Genomic DNA, 22,468 nt, shown 5'->3' on the forward strand with positions numbered 1-22,468 from the left:
TATCTTTACTGGTACATCTCTTAGGAAAATGGAAACTAAGGAGAAAAATAAACAAATGGGACTCTGCACAACAAAAGAAACACATCAACAAAACAAGAGAACCCACTGCATGGGAGAACATATTTGCCAATGTGACATCTGATAAGGGTTTAATCTCCAAAATGTATAGGGAACTCATACAAGTTAACAAAAGGAAGATAAACAACCCAATCAAAAAATGGGCAAAGGACCTTAAATAGACACTTTCTGAAAGTAGATGTACAGAAGGCCAAGAGACATATGAAAACATGCTCAAAGTCACTAATCATCCAAGAGATGCAAATCAAAACAAAAATGAGGTACCATCTCACACCTGTCAGAATGGCTATCATCAACAAATCAACAAACGACCAGTGCTGGAGAAGATGAGGAGAAAAAGGAACCCTCAGCACTGTTGGTGGGAATGCAGACTGGTGCAACCTCTGTGGAAGACAGTATGGAGTTTCCTAAAAAAATTAAAAATGGAACTCCCATTTGACCCAGTAATCCCACTTCTAGGAATATATCCCAAGAAAGCAGAAACACCAATCAGAAAGGATGTATTCACCCCTATGTTCATAGCAGCACAATTTACAATAGCTAAGATTTGGAAACAGCCTAAGGGCCCATCAACAGGTGAGTGGATTAGAAAACTATGGTACATCTACAAAATGGAATACTATGCTGCTATAAAAAAAAAAGGAATTCTTAACCTTTTGCAACAGCATGGATGGACCTGGAGAGCATTATGCTAAGCAAAATAAGCCAGTCGGAGAAATATAAATACCACATGATCTCACTCATTTGTGGAGTATAATGAACAACATAAACTGATGAACAAAAAATAGATACAGAGTCATAGAAGCATCAAACAGACCATCAAGCCTCAGAGGGAAGGCAGGGGAGGATGGGGGTGAGGGGGTGGATAAGAGATCAACCAAAGGACTTGTATGCACGCATATAAGCATAACCAAAGGACACAGACAGTAGTGGGATGGGGACGTTTGCTGGGGGTAGGGGGAGTGGCTGGGGAGAGGTTAATGGGGGGAAAAAGAAGATATACGTAATACTTTCAACAATAAAGAATTTTTTAAAAAAGTCTTTTTAGTGGAGCCAATTTTAACTTTGTCATAGTGAAATGGTCTTTCCAATGGAAACCATAACGAATTTGAGCAACAGCCTGTTTTATGTTAGTAAGGACATCAAGTAAATTATTCACAGCAAGTGCAGAAACCTTCCTCCCATGATAATGGAATAGGAAAGAGTATAATTTACTAGATAATTGATGCGCTGCTCTCATCTTTATGTGCCTAGTTTTCTGCTGGATTACATTAGTCTAGTTTTTAATTTAATCTCTAATTCTTGGAAATTAGGGGAGGATGGATTTGAATATTTAAAAATTGGAAATAAAATACTTTAGGATAAATTTTTCATAAGATGCAAGAAATAACATTAAAAGAGGGGTTATCAAGAAGGGGTTAACTTGAGTTGCTAGGTAACAAAGTGTGTGAAGACTGAGAAATTTGAAGGCAGGCAAGGGGGGAAGGGCCACCACAGGTACCTTTCACCTACACTATGTTGCCTGGAGCTGGCTCTGGAAGGACTCCTTGGGGCAAGTTACTCAATCACTTTGTATTTACATGTAAAGTTCTAGAGCCCTATAGTAGGTGAATCTTATTAAATTCACTTATTTATTATTCTCCAGCTTTTCCCCATGTTCACTGTGATGATTGGACTCTCTGTCTTCATCATCGCTGGATTTATCTGCTAACATTAGAGCACACAGACATTTCAGGGAAAATATGGTTCTCCTGAGTCCTCTGATGTTTCATGTTGCATCTACCTGAAGGTCATTCAATGTCACAATTATTTTTTATATCTTTTTTTTTTTAAATATCAAACTGTGGGTGTGAATATCAAACTGTGGGTGTGAATATCAAGGGTCAATGTGGCCCTTAGGGCCCTAAGCAATAGTAAAATTGGTTAATGATGTTCATTAATTTAAGTATTTTGAAAGAAGTGTTATTTCTTGACTTTTTGGCCGTGATTCTTCGGTTGCTATCCTCAGACTCTGGAATTGATGGAAAGAAAGGAATTTAGAGGAATGTTTTACTTTCTACTTTTATAAAAATATTTTCCCTGTCCACAACAAATGCCACTGATGTATCATTAGTTCCAAATGTAAAAGCTGAACTTCATCCAAAGGGTCTTGACCAAAGAAAAGAAGACTGCCGTTCAGGCATTTTCTATATTCCTGAGTCACTCTGTTTGGTCCAACTTTCATTTATACTCATATGAGATCATGCTCCTTTGGTATACTACTTGTCAACCCCATTGGTGTGGGAGTTGTGGTAGGAATGTGGGTGATGTTTTTAATGCTAAATGTTCATAACTTACTTGGTTTCACACAAGAAATTTTGAATTTAGAATATATATTTCATAAATATATGTGTATATGTGTGTGTGTGTGTGTGCTTTTTATTGCATATAATTAATAGGGCAATGCTATTCATTTATCATCTATAGAATTTATCTTAATTTGTCTTTAGGAAATGAATGTGAAATCATATACATATTAGTTTTATAGATCAAAAATCTAAGTAAAAAAATGAATCATTAGATTATTTTAGTCAAAAATATCTAGACACTTGATTATAACTATTGTTCATATGGTTACTAAATTTCAAGTTGTCATGCTTAAATTAAATTTAACCTATTTAGAATTCGATTTTACTGTCTTTCTTTTTTTTGCATCAACAAATCGTTGTTCTGCAAAGTACCTGCCACAGAAAAGATTCTTTCTATTATACAGACAATGCCAGCTCAGTACAAGCAGTCAGTGTTTAAATCGAGGCATTCTGATGGATGATAGCACATTCCTAAACATATCAATCCTCTTCCAACTGCAGCTGCACCATTATCCCTTTCAAAATAATTAATTCAACAGCACTGCCTTTAATGCACTATTCATAATTAAATTTAAACTCACAAGGATTTATCTGCCAGTAATTCTTACAATTTTTGTTATCATGACTCATTATTTGTTTATAATTCCTCAATTCTTGCAAACCATATTTATTATGGCAATATTTATTTTACCCATAGTTAACCAATATTTATTGATCACTTACTTTAAACTAAGACTAGGAACTAGGGATATTTTACAAGACACTTTATAGGTCATCCTAAGGTCTTTACTTCCTGGAACTTACAAACTAAACTTATTTTCCAAAATTAAGTGCATATAATGCATTTAACTGGGGATTAGAGGCTGCAGAATTTTGTGGAAGCCTTTAAGATGCACAAAAAGTTATAAAACTAGATTTGGAATTATTGCCCAATAATCAGATTTTCAAGTATAAAATATCCAGAAATAAAAGCAATTGTGTATTTTTATTTTTGCATACCAAAAACCACATTATGAAGTCCTGCAAAAGGCAGTAATGAATACCTGCAATTATCATAGGCTGAAATTGACAGTGAATACAATGTGTTTTGACAGTCAGTCTGAGCGTGCATTGAATACTTCATGACACAAAGGTAAAAATGAGTACATTCTTGCTTAAATTAAATAAGACACTCCTCTCAGGAATTGTGTGTATGATATCCACTTAGGGTGCGTGAAGCAGCAGACAGGAAGCAGCAATTGGGCTGAAATCCACTTAGCTTTTTACCCTCATTTCTCCACCATACAATTTAACCATTTAATCCCCACCATAGAGAATGCATGCAACAAAAAGTTGTAGGATGAGTGAGCTAATTGATGATTAAGAATACTTGAACTCCTCTTTTCATACACCGTATGGAAGAAGGTAGTGTTTTGCAGTGTATATGGATGTCCCCAGGGACACAAGACCACTTTCTGAGGGCTGTAGGCAGGTAGACAAATCAATCCAGTGCAGCTACAGTCATGCCTCCTTTCTCCATTCTTTGTTTCTTTGCAGAGCGGTTCAATGTGTATCTGATGCCTACACCAAATCTGGATATTTACGGCGAATGCACAATGCAGATCACTCATGAGAATATCTATCTCTGGGATATCCACAATGCCAAGGTCAAACTGGTGATGTGGCCTCTCAGCAGCCTGAGGAGATACGGGCGGGACTCCACATGGTTCACCTTTGAGTCAGGAAGGTAAGCTCTAAGGGCAGCAACCAAGCATAGGAGGTGACAGGTAAACTCCTGAAGGAAAGGTTCAATCTAACAGTGTCCAGACTGACCACTGTTTTTATAAAGGTTAGAATTCACCAAATACATAATTTCTCCAGATTCTTGTTTATAATAGAATAAAATTGTGTTAATTTTATGGTCAGGTTAATTACCCTACTCAAAATTATTTCAGTCTCTTAGGTTGGCATCAAACTAGTTGCATAATTGTATTAATAATACAATATAGTTTGCAATATTATTACAATAACATATTGCATCCTACTATATTTTTAGTACAATAGAATTTGCATAAAATTCAGCATGTCCTTGCTGGCATTATTTTCTGAGTGCTTTATAAGCAAACAATTTTGAAAGAAGTTTTATATAAAATATTTTAAATATTTTTAGGTTTAAAATAAGTTAATGAATATTTATTTATCAAGGTGTTTATGTTAATAACATTAGTTAAGTATAAATATTAATTCAGAATGACTGAACACATGTTGGCAAATCCATAATTTATGAAATGGGTAACTCAGACTTTAAACTTAGTATATCAAGGCATATACAGGCAGTCCTTGGGTTACGTAGGACTCGACTTATGTCGTTTCGTGATTACATTGCCATCTCCCATTTATTTATTTAAAAAAAAAGTTCCATCATTTCAACGTATGTACATATGTGCTTTATGTTTTTTATTATTTATTTACCACAAGTAAAGGTCAGGAATTGTTATCTTTCTTTTAAATTTCTTTTACTGTTTCACTTCATTACTGCTGTGTATGTGCTCCATGCGAGGTGACGTAGGTGCTTATGTAGGTGGGTTCCGACTTACAGCGAAAATCATAGGAACGGATCTCCAACGTAACCCGGGAACAGCCTGTAGTTGGAATCCATAAATGTCAGAAGTGAATGCTTATTTCCCAATCATTTATCCACAGACAAGGTTTAGACATGAGTTTCAACCAACTAAATCAATGTGTTTATGTTATGACCCCTTTGTGATGTTGTTATCATGCATCCAAGACAAGACCTAGGTTTTGGACTGTATTTGAGAGACTTTTAATGTACCAGACCTCACCCTGGAGATGTGGTTCATCACATTCTGAAAATGAATTTATGGTATTATAAGGTAATTACAGTGAAGTTTTGTTGCACTTGATATAACAATTTTAATTACATAAGTTTCTTCTTACAAAACTGTTAAGTACTTACTCAAGGTCAGATTCTACTAATATCCATCTAGGGTAAGCCAGATGTCTTTTAAATTTTTCAAGGGGAAAAAAACTGAGCAGAAGTAATTTTACGAGTCTGGAGCCCTTTTGCACCTTTTGCACGAAGGTATTATTAAAGTCTGGAGCACATTGATTTCTTGAAAAGCCTCCAATCTTGTGTTTACTTAGCGGCTGTGAGTTCACTCAACTGTCTGCCTAGATACTGGCAGTGTAACCATAATCACATTTTAGATACTTATTAGGAAATAAAAATCCTCATAAGAAAATGAATATTTTTCTACATGTACACTATTTTTAAAAAATCATATAGTTATGAAAAAGGGATTACAGGTTGGAGATTGTCTGACATAAAATTTATGATACATTATTTTGCTGGCCTCAAAAGTTAATGGATGTACATATAAAAAGAGATTGCTTTATTTTTCATCATTTAGCAATATACCCCCAGGGTCCCCTTGCCTGCATCTTTTCCCTGGGTACTCCTATTTTCCTATTTTTATGTAGAGCAATTGAAATACTTTGTTTCCTCATTTCAGTAGGTGTCTCAGGATTTTAAAAAACAAGTAGTTATTTTTGCTTTTATAGTGGTTACCCTGTATTTTCACTGCATTTGTACCTGTCTACATTAGTTTTTTCTTCACTGGCTCACCCCAGGTTTCAAAATTGATGTTCTCAACCAAAACATCAAATTATTTGATGTGCATTTTGGCTTTTCTAACATTCAATATTAATTGGTTTTCTATGATTTTGATGATTTTTAATAATGTTAAGGTACATGAAAAGATATAAATATATCAAAATAGATAAGGCCCATAATCCTCAACTTTCTCTGGTTTGGTTTTCATTTTTGTTTGTTTTTTGGTTTAGCAGTAATTTTTCTTTGTTGTTTTGTTGTTGTATGTCACATATACTTAAAGAACAAATATCTTAATGTCTATTAAGTATGTTGACATGTACACTCCTATGTGCCCTTGGAATCAAGGAAAACTAGATTTAGATCACAGCTCTGTCACTATTAATAATTTAGCTTGCTCCATTTGACCTTTCTGGCCTCCAGTTTTCGTCTTTGTAGAGGAGAATTATAATCTCTACTTCATAGATGTGTGTGGGAAGAGTGAGTTAGTGAATATAAAGAAGCATACATCACATATAGTCACATAGTGGGCACTGGAGAATCTTGATTACTCCTACTCTTTAAAAAACATAATTTTAGTGATTTCAGAGAGAAAGAGATAGGGAGAGAGAGAAATAGAAACATCAGTGATGAGAGAGAAGCATTGATCAGCTGCCTCCTGCACACCCCCTACTAGGGGTCAAGACTGCAACCCAGGTATGTGCCATGACCAGGAATGGAATTGTGACCTCCTGGTTCATAGGTCGATGCTCAACCACTGAGCTACACAGGCCAGACTTGATTACTCCTACTCTTTATCATGAATTACATAATTTGCCGCTTTCTAATTTCTGAATGAAGCTTCTACTTAGGTCTGAAGAGTTCTCTTCCTAAAGAACTCTGCTAAGATATAGCCTTAGCCAAAAACATGGGAAACCAAGGAAAAAGCTTGGGAGAAGCTTGCATGCAAATGCTGGAGAGATCATTATAAACTCAATGTCTAGAATGGGAAGTTCATGTTACCCATCTTGAGTCAGAAATTTGAGACCAAGAGAAAATGGGACAAGGTGCAACAAGACATTGCGGTACAGACAAGGGGAAGACTGAGTGGCTGTCATTATACTACCTGGTGCTTGAGCAAAATTTATGGGTTACTAGGTGCCTCTTTCATTGAAGAAGCAGCAGATACACAAGAACTCTATAATTTACCATGCTTAAGTCTGGAATGAGTTTACACTCCAATATTATTACCTGTGGAGAAGTCAAACTTCTTTACCCTTAAAATAGTAAGGGGAAAAATCTAAAGGAATCTTAACAAAAAGCTACTAGAATTTAGAAGTAAATTTAGCAAGGTTTCAGCATATAAGATCAATATACAAAAATCAATTTTATTGTATATGTAATCTATGAATAATTGGAAGGGAAATGTTTGAATATGCCTCTTATACTGTCATCAAGATATGAAATATACATAGAGGTTGATTTAACAAAATATGTTAAAGAGCTGTACATTGAAAGCTAAAATATAACTGAGAGAAATTAAAGAATACAAAAATAATGGAGACATGTACCTCATTCATTAATTCAAAGACTCTATATTAAGATGAAAATCCTCTCTAAATCAATTTATAGACAATATAATCACAATAAAAATTTCAATTAACTTTTCTGAGGTAAATGACAAGTTGTTTAAAATGTATATAAAATTGCAAAAGACCTAGAATAGCTAAAACAATCTGGAAAAGAACATATCTGATGGATTTCCACTACCTATTTTAAAACTTGCTAGGAAGCTAAAATAATCCAGACACTGTGGTAATAACATAAGGGTATAGCTAGCAGTCAATTGAAAAGAATGAAGAGTTCAAAAATAGACACCTGTATATATAGCCTTTTATTTTTCAATAATATGCTGAGGATATTCAATGTGGTGCTGGAATGACTAGATACCCACAAGGTAGAAAAATAAACTTTGTTCTTATCTCACTGCTAGGTACTAAATTATGTCTGCCCCTAAAATTCATATGTTGACACTCTCACCTCCAATATGATGGTATTTGGTGATGGAACTCTTGGAAAAGAATTCAATAAATTAGGTCATGAGGTTTGGACCCTCATGATGGGATTAATGCCCTTATAAGAAGAGACACCAGAAAGCTGGTTTTCTCTTTATCCTGCCACATGAGGACACAGGGGAAGGTGGTCATCTACCAGCCAGGAAGAGAGTCCACACCAGAAACCAACTAACCTGGCATCTTGATCTTGGACTTATAGTCTCCAGAACTATGAGAAAATAAATTTCTGTTCTTTAAGTCATCTGTGTATGGTAATAAAGATATACTATAATTTCACTTAATATTACATTGAAAAGTAATCTCTGAGCCCTTTAAAATCAAGTCTCTAAAGCTGTATGGTATTTGAACATACTGACATTAAGATGTTTCCAGAATTAATTATCATAGATAAAGCCACACTGACCATCTGTAAAAATGTACAAATCTCTGATTATTTTCTTAGCCGAACCTTTTTAATGAAGAATCACTGGGTAAAAGGAAGTGAACATTTTCCAGGTTCTTCACAATATAGCAAATTGCTTTCAAGGAAACTGATATCAATTCATACGCCCCCTACTGGTGCAAAGACAGTGCTCTTCTTGACCCCGTAGCCACAAGTATTAAAATGTTGACTTAAGATATTTCTGTTTTGGTAGAGGAATTTGATATTGTGTTATTTTTTTATTGTTGTTTGTTTCTATTTATGATTAGAGGCTTGTTCTTGAGTATATTGTTCACTTGTATTTTTTCCATCCCTGATTTTGGGTGTTCTTTTCCCATTAATAATTGGGATGTTGACCAATTTTTGTGCATCTATTTTTATAAATTCCAGACTATCTCACTCTGGCTAAACGAAGCCAAGAGCAGAAGGGTTTTCCATGCTTGATTTATAGAAGCAAAGCTCTTTGCACAGGTATATGATTTGGTAGCAATTTTTAGCCATTTGTTCATATTTACTGCATGCCCTAGGAAGTAAAAAAATTAGATATATCAAAATACATTTTTTTCTGTAATTCCAAAAGAGTAATGCTAAGACAAAGCCTTTTAGGATCTTCATGCCTTTTTTTCCTGTGTCTAATTTGGTAAATCTCTTGCTACTATAATACTGGGACTAATTTTTTCCCCTAGGATAAAACATTAATTAAATGACTTAGGAAACTGTTCTTATCAAGAAATGGAGACTCTGATCTTAATTTTTGCTCCATTAACTTTAAAGTTCAATACATTTTTATTGAATCCACACATACTTTAGTGTGAATTGCTTTTCATTAATTGGTCTCTAGGGATCCCAATGACAGTTTGGCCTTCCTTTTAGGTTTTTTTTATTCTCCTTCAGAAAGTTTCTAAACTTTAGTAATAGTCATTAAATCAAGGAATGATTGCCAGAATCAAAGAGATAAAAATCAATGGAGAAAGATGTGAAGTTCTGGTTTGATCTCCTCCTTGGAGTGGTGGCAGGTTGTCACCTACACCAATGAGACAGCTTACAGGAGGCTACTCTTATATGGCTTTATTAGAACAGTTGAACCATTCATTTATTAACTGTTGATTGATTTTTTTCAAAAGATACACATATTTTCACATTTCTGAAGACCTTCTCTTGAACGGCATCATTCACTGGTTGCTGCCAGGAGGTGATAGTGATTAGTCATAATTGCCTGCATGCACCCGACCTTGGTCATAGATGCTTATGTTTTTCTCACTTCCATTGATGTTAGTGGAATGTTTGTGCTTCCCTTCTTGAGTTTAATTATATTTCAGTTTAACCTTTTGCACTCGGATGTCGAGTGTGACTCGACACGGATAGCATCGGTAGCAGCTCGAGAAAAAAAGCAAGCGAGTGCAAAGGGTTAATTATAACTCTTTAATGTCTTGGTCAAGAAATCTTTTAGAACCATTTGAAAAAAGGAATGTGAATCCTGGGTGCTGTCTAAAAACTCACTATAAACACCTTCTGGTAGATAAAGTGTGCGCCAACCAGCATAGAACTTATAGAAGATATGTCAGTGCTTTAGAAGAAAACCTGAAAGTCGAAATCAGCATGCTCTTTTTTTTTTTTTTTTCAATTTTTTTATTAAGGTATTATATGTGTACATATCTTACCATTGCCCTCCCCACACCCCACTCCCATATATGCCCCCACCCCCCAGAGTTTTGCAGCCACTGTGGAGAACAGTATGGAGTTTCCTCAAAAAACTGAAAATGGAACTCCCATTTGACCCAGTAATCCCACTCCTGGGAATATATCCGAAGAAACTAGAAACACCAATTAGAAAGGATATATGCACCCCTATGTTCATAGCAGCGCAATTCACCATAGCTAAGATTTGGAAACAGCCTAGGTGCCCGTCAGCAGATGACTGGATCAGAAAACTGTGGTACATCTACACAATGGAATACTATGCTGCCATAAAAAAGAAGGAATTCTCATCATTTGCAGCAACCTGGGAGGAATTGGAGAACATTATGTTAAGTGAAATAAGTCAGTCAATGAAAGAAAAATACCACATGATCTCACTCATTTATGGATAATAAAGAACATTATAAACTTGAACAAAAAGATAGATACAGAGACAGTAAAGCATCAAACAGACTGTCAAATTACAAGGGGAAGGTTAGGGAGAGGTGGGGGAGATAAGAGATCAATCGAAATCAGCATGCTCTTTTAATGAAGAAATCTGTAGCACTACCTCTCCCAGTGGCAAGTGAAATGATCTTTTGTGAAAAAAGGGAAACAAAAGGCATTGATAACTCTAGGTTGATTCATAAGAGTTGGACTCTGTATGTGTGAAAGCCATTCCTTCCCTAACTTATTTTATTTATATTTTTCTACATGATTAATAGTAATATACTATCATCCATGACAAGTGAGCCTGAGTCTTTCAACATATACAAAAATTGTAAGTGATAAAAAAGCTTTGTATGATAATATAATTGGCACATTTTTCCTATAGTGATATATAAAATGAAGATGGGTCTTATAAACTTGGGTGCTTTATATTTGACAGAATATGACAGTTATGGAGTTTATAATATATGCCAGGCATGTCCTGGGTGGTTGGGATAACTTCATGATACTTATAAGTTATTTATAAGATAAATGAATTAGTATAAAGATGCATAATATGTTACATGTTGATGAGTATTATGGAAGAAAAGGCATATTAATGGGATGGTTGTGCTGTGGGAGAGTGCTATTTGATAAGGTGGTCAAAGAAGCCTCTTATATACGGAAATATTCCAATAGATACCCAAAGGAATTGAGGAAGAAGGTCTGTAGGCATGTAATTGAGAAATAACATTATTGGCCAAGGGAGTGTCATGTCTGAAAGCCTGACCAGGAACAGTGTCACACTTGCATATTTAAGGAACAGAAAGTGTGGCCAGAGCAGAATGAGTGAGGGAGTTTTAGGAGATGACATCAGACAAGGGCTATGGGCCAGGCTAAGTAGCATCTTTTGGGTTAGCTGAAAGATTTGGGATTTTACTTTCAATGGAATGGGAAGCCAATGGGGCATGTAGTATTTTTAATACAATCTTTTTCTAATTATTCTATTTCATTCTTAGTTATTGCTGTTACTCTCTATGTGTAATTCCTTTACATAGGAATATGATATGGGGGGAAAAAGTATTTGTAGGATTCAGTACTATCTGCGGTTTCAGGCATCCACTGGGGATCTTGGAACATATTCTACATGGATAAGGGGGGACTACTCTTTACTTTGGTATTTGTCTTTAAGAAAGAGGGTATAATATTTACTTTTGTATTATTATGAAAGCTCCAGACATAGGGTAAGGTGTTTAGTATATAGTGGCCCATAGTAGTCCTGGCCAAGTAGCTCAGTTGGAGTGCCATCCCATACATCAAAAGTTTTGGTTTTAATTCCCTGTCAGGGCCTACTTAGGTTGCAGGTTACAACCCCAGTCAGGGCGCATACAGGAGGCAGCTGATTACTGTTCCTCTTACACCTTGATGTTTCTCTCTCTCTCTCTCTCTCTCTCTCTCTCTCTCTCTCTCTCCAGCCCTCTCTCTCAAATCAATAAACAAATCCTCAGATGAGGATTTTTTTTTTAAATAGTAGCCACAGTAGACCCTGTGCAAATGTTTTAGCTTTATTCTCTACATTTTTTGTATATTTTTATTTCTGTTTTTCCTCTACCTAAATATCTTTTAAGGCACGGTCATTTTGTGTACTTATTTTTTGTGTTTTTCAGAGCTCCAGAGCTATTGGATGCAATTATTTTGGCACAAGTATCATATTCATCTACAGGCAGATTTACTGAGATGCTAATGAGCTACCAGCCTCAGGACCCCTCTCTAATAAAAGGGTCCCTTACAATCTCAATATTGAACATGTGTGATCAATATTTTTATCATTGGGCACAAGTGAAATATTTTTCTATTCTTATTAAAGTGAAAGCCTCCAGAACTGTATAAACTTTGGGCCCTTCAAAAACCTGGATCTGTACCTGCTCACTCTTATATCTATTAAGGTATTTTCCCAATGTGGGTCCTGGATTTGTAAAAGCATATCTACCTATTGCTCACCCTTTCCTTTCCAAATGGAACTTTTAATAAAACTCACTCCCAATGTGGTGGCCTGCACTGGAGGCATGGTACCTCACCATGAAACATTGATGCCTGGATCACATGGAAATTAAACTGCTGATCTTGGCCCTAAACTTAATCAGTGCTCTGAGCAAAGTGATAAAAAGAAGTTATAAACTCAACAGTGCACCCCACTGTGGAGAAGGGAGTTCACACACCTGGTCTGTGATCCACCTCTCCCCTGAGCAACACTAAAGGGATCTCCAGGGCGACAGAAAGAAAGCAAGGGATGCCATCTCATCTTGTACACATGCTAGTGACCTCCTGGAAAGTAAACTAATGATATTGCTGGAAGGGGATTTCGCATCCATGGATACGCTTAGCGGGATGCTCCTTGCTTGGGATTCCTGTGGCGAACAGACTGCAACTGTGGATTTATGAGACAGAGCTCCCTAGAGAGTGCCACTTAAACCAAATATTTGGGACATAAATAAAGGCATTTCCTAACTCAGAACTCTGCTGGGTGACCCAGCCATGTTCTTGACAAAGAGACCTCATGCATCTGTGGAGATAGTGCCAGGAGCTGGTGGCCCACACCTCTTCCTGCCTTGTTATGCCTCTTGATTGTGGTAAAATGTGATACTTGTAAAATCTCTTGACAAACTGACCCTTTGGCCTGACTCACCCCCAATATGCTCGAAAATGGTTGCCAGAGAATCAGTAAAATTCAGAACAGAAAATGTGATCCATCAGTATTCCTTAAAAATGAGTAATCCCTTAACATAAATGTTTTAGCAATATGTCTGGGTCTGATGAAAAAATAATAAATAAAATAGATGTTTCAATTCACTTTTATTAACACCACTATACCACCTAGTTGGAACAAAGAGCTGAAGAGATTTTGCAAGGAAATTTATTTCAAATCATTGAATATTCAGCAATATTGTTTATTGATTTTGGAGAGGAAGGGAGAGGGAGAGAGAGATAGAAACATCAATGATCAGAGAGAATCAGCTGCCTCCTGTACAACCCACACTGGGGATCAAGCCCACAACCTGGGCATGTGCCCTGATCAGAAATTGAACCATGACCTCCTGATTCATAGGTTGGCACTCAACCACTGAGCCATGCCGGCTGGCTTAGCAATATTTTTATATGATAAATATTTTATGTATACAGTGACATTCTCCCAAATGTGATTAGTGCATTTGTCAAAACATAAAGTACTTAGGCATGTTGAATTATGCTTTCATTGGCTCACAGAATGACTCCAAGAGTACATGAATCAAGAAGGATTTCATGTGTATAATGTGTGTGCATAAATCAAACTATGCCACAGAAACTCATTTTGTATATTTACTTTTATTTGCTATTTTGATTGTAATCAATATAATTTAGAAAACCTATTCCTTAGGGAAAAGTACTAGAATGAGAAAATCTTTACAGCTGACCACATTTGGTATTATGACATTGTACATTTCTCACATTAAGGTAATGTAACGAGGTGGTTTTAAACTAAAATATGAAATCGCAGACAATGCGCGCTGGGTTAAGGTTTCCTTGTGGGAGATACTTAACTCCTTTGAGCATCACTTTCCTCATCTGAAAACTGGAGATTAATTTTGCCTCGTGCATGGGGTTGTTTTAGAATTAAATGAGATGATACGCACATAAGGAAATGATCACAGTGCCTGGCATGTGGCAAGCACGCAGCAAGTGAGAGCCACAGCTACTATGAATTAGACCCATTGTGTCTTTTGTTTTCATTTGAGGCAGCATCTGAATTTAGAGGACACCTGCATTTTCTATTTTAAAAGAGAAACTACAAATCAGGTCACACGTGATAATAAACAAGGTAGCATATGCTGACAGCTTTTCAAGCGGAAGGCCTCAGTGCCCCTAGCTCTCACGCCCTGTTATGTGTGGCAGAATGTCAATCAAGTGCTTAGTTAACCACAGGCCTGAGGAATGAGAAACACAACTTTTGACATTTGGCTTTGCAGATGCAATGAATTCTTCCAACCTTTCAGTCTTTGAAATAAAGGACTCTCCCTGGAGTTCCATTTGAAAGACTCACGCTCCATTGCTCTGTAAAAGGATTGTATTTGAAACAAGTCAAACCAGGGTCAGGCAGGCATAGAACGTGCCCCCACTGACTTTCTATTTGCTTTCCTATTACCACTTTGAACCCACTCTGCTAGTGCCTGGGATTTCTGAGGCTACTATGTTTGCATTCGTTGTATTACTATTAAGGCAATTGGCAGGAACTGGATCATTCAGCAGAGAACTGGACAGCCAACCCACTAGTAATTGTGCTGGAATTAACTAATTTATTTGCAATATAAAGTCTAATCAAAAGGAAAAGGAATGCTTTAGCAATATCATTTCAGCAGCCAAATCACAGCTCTATTCAAATGGATTCATTTGTATTTCCTCCAACCTTGCTTAAGCAAGCTCAAAACTAATTCCTCTCTCCTAAGGAGGTCAAAGTGCAATATGGACCCTCCTCCAGATGAAATTTGTGCCCCCTTGAGGAAGGATTCTTTTCTCCTTCACATTATTGGGGAATTGGTTGTGCAAAGCCCACTTAGTCCATATTATTCTGTAAAGCTCCACCTTAAGGAGTAAATTGGAAAACTTTAGCTGAGAATGGCACCCTATAATGAGTACTGTGGGCAATTTTTTTAAAATATATTTTTATTGATTTCAGAGAGGAAGGGAGAGAGAGAGAGAGACAAAAACATCAATGATGAGAATCATCGATCGGCTGCCTCCTGAACTCTCCCCACTGGGGACCGAGCCTGCAACCCGGGCATGTGCCCTTGACCAGAGTCAAACCCGGGACCCTTCAGTCCTTAGGCCAACGCTCTATCCACTGAGCTAAACCGGCCAGGGTGTGTGGGCAATTTAGTACGCAGCTACCTTCAATTATAAGTGACAAACTATAAATGTATCACATGAGGTTCTAATATGGTGTTTCTCTTTTCACCATGGAAATGGTGAAAACCGTAACCCAAAATAGCTAGGGTTATATTTTGTTTCGTGTCGTTATGCAGGTTCCACTGATTCTCTGCTCTAGCCACATGTTTTATCCTATACGAATCTACCTTAGAATGCCTTGTGTTGTTTCATTTAAAGAAGATTCTCAGATTATGCCTTTAGTTACTCAAAGTTGCTTCATATAAAACTCTCTGCAACATTGACAAAAATGTCTTCCTCTGGTTACTTAGGACTTGTCCTAGAATGGTGTCTTAAATTCTGCTACTTTTGCTAAGAATAACTTGTGAATTCTTTCTAATTTCCAAATGGATACCAAGTGAGCAAAACTCCTGGGGAACATTGATCTGATTTTCTATCCCTATGGTTTTGTGGGTGTTTTTTTTCCAGAATGTTATTTAAATGCGTGTCTGGCTACTTTCAATTAGCATAATGCCTTTTAGATTTTTCCATAGTGTTTCATACAGAAGAGTTCATTTCTTTTTATTGTGCTTTGAATGTACTACAAATTCTTTACCCACTCACCAGTTAAGAATTTTAAGCATATTTTAGTTTCTTGCTTTACATAAACTCTTGAGTTCTGGTTTTAAGGAAAATTCTATTTCACTTTTTTCTGTACTCCGGAGAAATTGACTCAATTTAGCCCATAAATTTCTGCATCTAATGTAGATTTATTTCTGAATATTAATCGCTATACAATGTAGTATTTCATTACAAAAAGCTTTTGCAATCCAAAGATTAATATGTAAAAGTATTCATTGTCTCATTTTAAGATATATTTCTCTGTGAGTAAAACATAAACTTCAAGAAATAAATATTTTATGAAAGCAATAGCAAATATGGGAAATATATTTTATGTTGCACCTAATAAGTATTTATAAACAAAAAAAAAGAATACATTGGTAATTGTTTTAATAGGTTTTATTATTATTTAAATTTGATGAGGTCAGCAAATTGGGAGATTTTTGCCATTGAAAAGACAGTTTGTTACTTACAGTTCCCAAGAGAAGGGAGGCATGCAATGGCTTGGGGGAGGAGAGTAAGTGGGGCATGTGGAGAAGCACCAGGGTTGGTCAGTGGGAGACAAGGGCCTTTATTGTGGAACTGATGAGGCAGGGTAAGCAGGCTTAGGATTGGCTGGTTTGAATAATTTTAGCTGGCATAGGGGCAGCTTTGCCCCCAGTTGTTGGTTACCTGGCCCCAGAGTGATTAAGGCAGCTGGATAGTGACCCAGAGTGGGAGGGCCCAGTGAAGTAGGTAGCTAGAGATTGGGGCTCTGCACTTGAAAAGCATGCTTGCAGGTGAGTTATTTATAGTCTCTAGAAATTGCCTGGCAAGGAGCAGCCCCTCTTGAGCCAGCAAGGCCCTCAATGTCAAAGATCAGAATTCAGAAAAGACATAGTACAGTAATGTATTTTCTAAGTATATATTACTTCTAAAAAAAATGTAACTCTTTCAATGCTCTTTAAAATTAGTCGGAAGTTGCCTTGTCCAACCTCTGTGGCAGAATTCCGAGTCACTACAGCTGATGGGAACAAGAGCAGAGGGAGCTGTGGTGTCAGTCAGTCCTGGAGACACTGAGGAGTAGATTTGCCACTTCCTGCTTTTGAAGTGATTGGGTGGCGGAAGGAAACAGTGGAGTGAAGCACGCCACAGCCGACTGAAAACTGAGGGAAGCAGGCAATTCCCACACAGCAAGAAGGGTTGAGTTGCTTAATTCTCTAAGCAGAAAGCAGAAACTCTTCAGTGAGTTGGAAGTAACAATAGAGCACATTTCATCAAGAAAGGAACTATGAGGCAGGGTTTGGAAATAACAAGGTGATAAGATTGTTAGAGAAAATGTTTCTCAATGATGAAGCCTTTATTTAGTTTTTTAAAAGGAAGCCTATTTGGTGCCACGCTCATCAAAGAGTAATCACTTTCTATTGTGCCAATAGCTTTACCTCATAAATGAGAGAGAATGTGCCTGGCATTTTCATACGAGTCATGAATTCTCCCCTTCAGATAAACCCGGTAACATACACTATGAACTCTTCATCAGCTGGTTCTCTATTTGCCTCTCACTGTAATGTGACCAAAGATAGCATTGACCTGGGTGAGTTACTGGCAGTGAGAATGAGGATGACCATTGGTATGAATATACTAGACTCTGCAAAAAGGAAAACTGGGGTCAGTTCAGAATCTAAACAGCTAAGACATCGGGAATACAAAATAATGTAATACTAAACATCGGGAATACAAAATAATGGTTTAATGTGTGCTGGACCTTAATCCTATCTAATAAAAGAGAAACATGCAAATTGACCGTACCTCCACTATGCCCACAAGCCACGCCCACCAGCCAATCAGGAGTGAGTATGCAAATTAACCCAACCAAGATGGCAGCGGCCACGGAGCTGGAGCCAGCCAGAGGCTTGGGTTACCCCCAGCGATGGAGGAAGCCAAGCTTCATGCAGCCTTGGTCTGCCTTGGCCTCCACTCAAGGCTACAAAGTTTCAATTATAGAAGATAAATAAATCCCAGATACCTGCTTCCAGCCTATGCTTCGGTCACCAGGGGGCGTGGCCAGCCTGCAAACCACTACAGGCCCCTCGCACAGGCTGCCTCACACCCCAAGGGAACCCCCACCCTGATCCGGGACACCCTTCAGGGCAAACCAGCCAGCCCCCACCCGTGCACCAGGCCTCTATCCTATCTAATAAAAGAGTAATATGCAAATTGACTGTCACTCCATACAAGATGGCTGCCCCCAAGAGGTCAAAGATGACTGCCCCATGTGAACACAAGATGGCTGCCACAAGATGGCCAGCAGGGGAGGGCAGTTGGGAGGGACCACGCCTGCAAAGGAGGGCAGTTGGGGACGATCAAGCCTGCAGGGAAGGGCAGTTGGGGGGGACCCAGGCCTGCAGGGGAGAGCAGTTGGGGGGGACCAGGCCTGCAGGGGAGGGCAGTTGGGGGGGACCAGGCCTACAGGACAGGGCAGTTAGGGGTGAGCAGGCCTGCAGGGGAGGGCAGTTGGGAGGGACCAGGCCGGCAAGGGAGGGCAGTTGTGGGTAATCAGGCCAGCAGGGGAGGGCAGTTATGGGCAATCAGGCCAGCAGGGGAGAGCAGTTGGGAGGGACCACACCTGCAAGGGAGGGCAGTTGGGGGTGATCAAGCCTGCAGGGAAGGGCAGTTGGGGGGGACCCAGGCCTGCAGGGAAGGGCAGTTGGGGGCGACCAGGCTGGCAGGGGAGGGCAGTTAGGGGTGACCAGGCCAGCAGGGGAGGGCAGTTAGGGGCCATTGGGCTGGCAGGGGAGCAGTTAGGCATCAATCAGGCTGGCAGGGTAGTGGTTAGGGGGTGATCAGGCTGGCAGGCAGAAGCAGTTAGGGGCAATCAGGAAGGTAGGCAGGCACACAGTTGGGAGCCAGCAGTCCTGGATTGTGAGAGGGTAGTCCGGCTGCCTGTTTAGGCCCGATCCTACCGGGATCGGGCCTAAACGGGTAGCTGGACATCCCTTGAGGGGTCCCAGATTGGAGAGGGTGCAGGCTGGGCTGAGGGACACACACCTCCCCATGCATGAATTTCATGCATCGGGTCTCTAGTTATTATATAATCCTAGGAGAGGGAAGGATATAATTAAATTGTTGAAACCAAAATGTGATTAACACCTAAAGTCCTAGGCCCCATGACCAGGAGTTTGCATTAGCATTGTTCTCACCAATGGAACATGCTTTAAAGATTAAGCATGGAACTATGATTAAGGAAGCACAGACTTGCATTGATGTGTTTATATGTATTTTATAACCTGATTTACATTATTAAGCATAATAATAGCTACTGGCTTCCCATGCTGTTATACTGTATAATTATACTTGTGAATGATCTTTCTGACATACCTCTCTCTCTCTATATATATATATATAGAGAGACTTTAGCATCCATGCATAGCAATAGGAGACCGATGATCTTAACCTTAATCTTTAATGACACATCCTTGTTCTTTGTGATCTTTCATATTTAATTATTTGTGATCTTTCATATTTAATTATTTAATTATTTATTTCATATATATTATATATATATATGAAATACGAATATTTGTTGTTGCATGTTATTGAGTTAGCTTTGACTCCTGGCCACCCTACAAATGAGTGGTGTTCCCAATGGCCTGTCCTCAGTAGCTCTGATCAGCTCCTGTAGACAGATGCCTGTGGCTTCCTTTATGGAGTCAATCTACCTCATATTTTGGTTTTCTCTTTTTTGGCTACTTCTGATTTTTTTCTAGCATTGTTATCTTTTCCAAAAAAAATCCTGTCTTCTCATGATGTGTCCAAAGTAAGACAGCTTTATTTTTGTCATTTTTGCTTTCAGTGATGTCTCAGGCTTAATTTGCCCCAGGACCCACTTGTTCATCCTTCTGGCAGTCCAGAATACCCATAGAGCTTCCCTCCAGCCCCGTATTCCAAGTGAATTGATTTTTTTTCTATCAGACTTCTTCACTGTCTGACTTCAGCATCCATGCATAGCAATAGGAGACCGATGATCTTAACCTTAATCTTTAATGACACATCCTTGTTCTTTGTGATCTTTCATATTTAATTCTTTGTTTTTTCCCTACCCACACCTTTTTGCAGATAATTCCTTCCATGATCTACCCAGTCTTGTGGCCCAGCCCTCCCCAACACTCTTCTTATGAATCATACCACTTCTATCACAGCACTTATTTTCTTAGATTATTTTTATAGTTTCTTATTTCATTGTTGCCACCCTACTGATGAAACCCTGGAATGCTGCTACTATTGCTTATTGCACTCAGTATTTTCAGTGTATGTACATATAAGTTAATTCTAGAATTAATGGATTTTCAAAGTTCTATGATATTTTAATTACAAAGAAATAAATCTTAACTTATATTACACTTATTTCTCAAAAGATATGTGACTGTCTTTATTTTAGGCTAAAGATAAAGTTTCAATGCTATAATTCACTAAGATGTCCTTCATCTCTGAGTCATTCTGTCAGCATTCTAATTCAAAGTACAGAATTTACAGTGTCAGGATCTTGGAGAAGGCAAACATAAATTGCCTCAGGAAGAAGATAATGTGCATTTTAGGGCTCATATTATTTCAATAAAAAGTTTATCACACAATAAAAAATAATCAGAACACAGCAAGATGAGACAGCATGAAGAACAACTAGATGAAACAGTGGACAATAATAATAAGCCCAGAGATACCAAGTCCTGGAGTTATCATCTGCATACTTTTGAGATAAATGTGCCTACAACAATTAAAGAGATAACCAACAAGGTTGAGAATTTAGCCCAAACACTGGAAACTATTTTAAAAACAGAGCAGATGAGAATATCAAATTGTGGTGTAAAACAGCAAAAATTATCATTGTTATATTAGTAGTATTATTGATACTATGATCATCATTACCATCTCTGGCAATTCTCAGAGTTCATTGGATTCTTGGTCATTCATTTCTCTCATGAGTTTACAAGGCAGATGGAGGCTGGGATGGAACATTTCGGAGACTTCCTTGCTCACATATCTGGAAGCTAACATCATTCAGATCTAGATCTCCACTGGGGAGTAAGCTGGACACTTAGACGTAGCCTCCTTAAGGTAGCCTATGCTTCCTAAAGCATGATGATTGAGTTCCAAGAGCAAGTATCTCAACAAAGATGGAGTCAAGTAGAAGCTAGCTTTTATGAGCTAAAACTGGAGGTTTACATATTACTTGTGTTCCATCCTGTTCACTAGAAGTAAATCACTAAGACAAGCCCAGATTCAATGGAAGTGGAATAAGACTCTTTTTTTGATAGAAATAATGTCAAAAAATTTCAGGTTGAAACAACATAAAACAACAAACATTATGAATAAATTAAATTACAGATTAGACATATCTGAATAAATAATTAATTGGAAAAAAGCTCAAGAGGAAATATCCAGGAAAAAAAAATCATAGACAAAAGTCTGTAGGAGAACATGAGGAACATGGAGAATTCTTATGTATAATTGGAGTGCTAGAAGAGAAGAGTGAAAAATGAGCAATGCAGAATTTTAAGATATAATGGCTGAAAATTTTCAAAAAAAATAAAAGACGTCATACCATAGAGTGAAGAATTTCTACTAAATATAAGATGGATAAATAAAAAATGAACTTACAAAGAAACATTTTATTTTCAAAACCTGCAATGTAACATAGCTAATAGCTTTACGGGTTATGAAAGCCAGGAAAAAATGGAATAAAACCTATGAGATACTAAAGGAAAATAACTGTCTACTAAAAATTCTATTCTTAGTGAAAATATTCTTCATGAATAAATGCAAAATAAACATTTTTTATAATAAAAATGTTTTACAAACAAAGCAAACAACAGACCTTTAAGAAAGGACATATAGATATACTAAAAAATATATTTCATGCAAAAAAAAACTGTTTCCAAAATAAAGATGAAAAGAGTGAATATCTGAAACTTAAGAAGTTGATTCTGATAGTTATTTGGAAGTGAATTAGAAAAACTCCTATAATTTAGCCAGTTCATTCTTGAAGAATAAGCTGAGAGGACATATCCTTCCAGGGTAACATTAGCACAAGAATAGATCTTTGGCCATTAGGAGTAACATACAAACTCTTACATAGATGTTTGTTTTACAGCGAAGTTGGTACTCTAGAACCTTGGGGAATACCCACTTGACTTACACTATTTTTAGTAAATGGTGCAAGTCAACTGGATAACCCTAGGGAATCCTATCTAATAAGGAGGGAATATGCTAATTAACACTCACGCTGTCACAAAGATGGTGGCGCCCACAGCCAATAAGGAGGGAATATGCTAATTGACTGTCCCACCCTCAAAGA

At 37.6% G+C, this 22,468-nt stretch overlaps 1 protein-coding gene across 1 annotated transcript in view; it reads left to right on the forward strand.

Annotated features, from left to right (window-relative positions):
• DOK6 (docking protein 6) overlaps positions 1-22,468 on the forward strand; it is a 233,861-nt gene that overhangs the window by 137,008 nt on the left and 74,385 nt on the right. Inside the window, exon 5 of the mRNA XM_079783340.1 lies at positions 3,963-4,152. Within this exon, the coding sequence (XP_079639466.1) occupies positions 3,963-4,152 (190 nt within the window). The remainder of the gene's footprint in view (positions 1-3,962; positions 4,153-22,468) is intronic.

Source organism: Cnephaeus nilssonii (assembly GCF_951640355.1).
Source record: "Cnephaeus nilssonii genome assembly, chromosome: 11".
Classification (NCBI taxonomy): Eukaryota; Metazoa; Chordata; class Mammalia; order Chiroptera; family Vespertilionidae; genus Cnephaeus; species Cnephaeus nilssonii.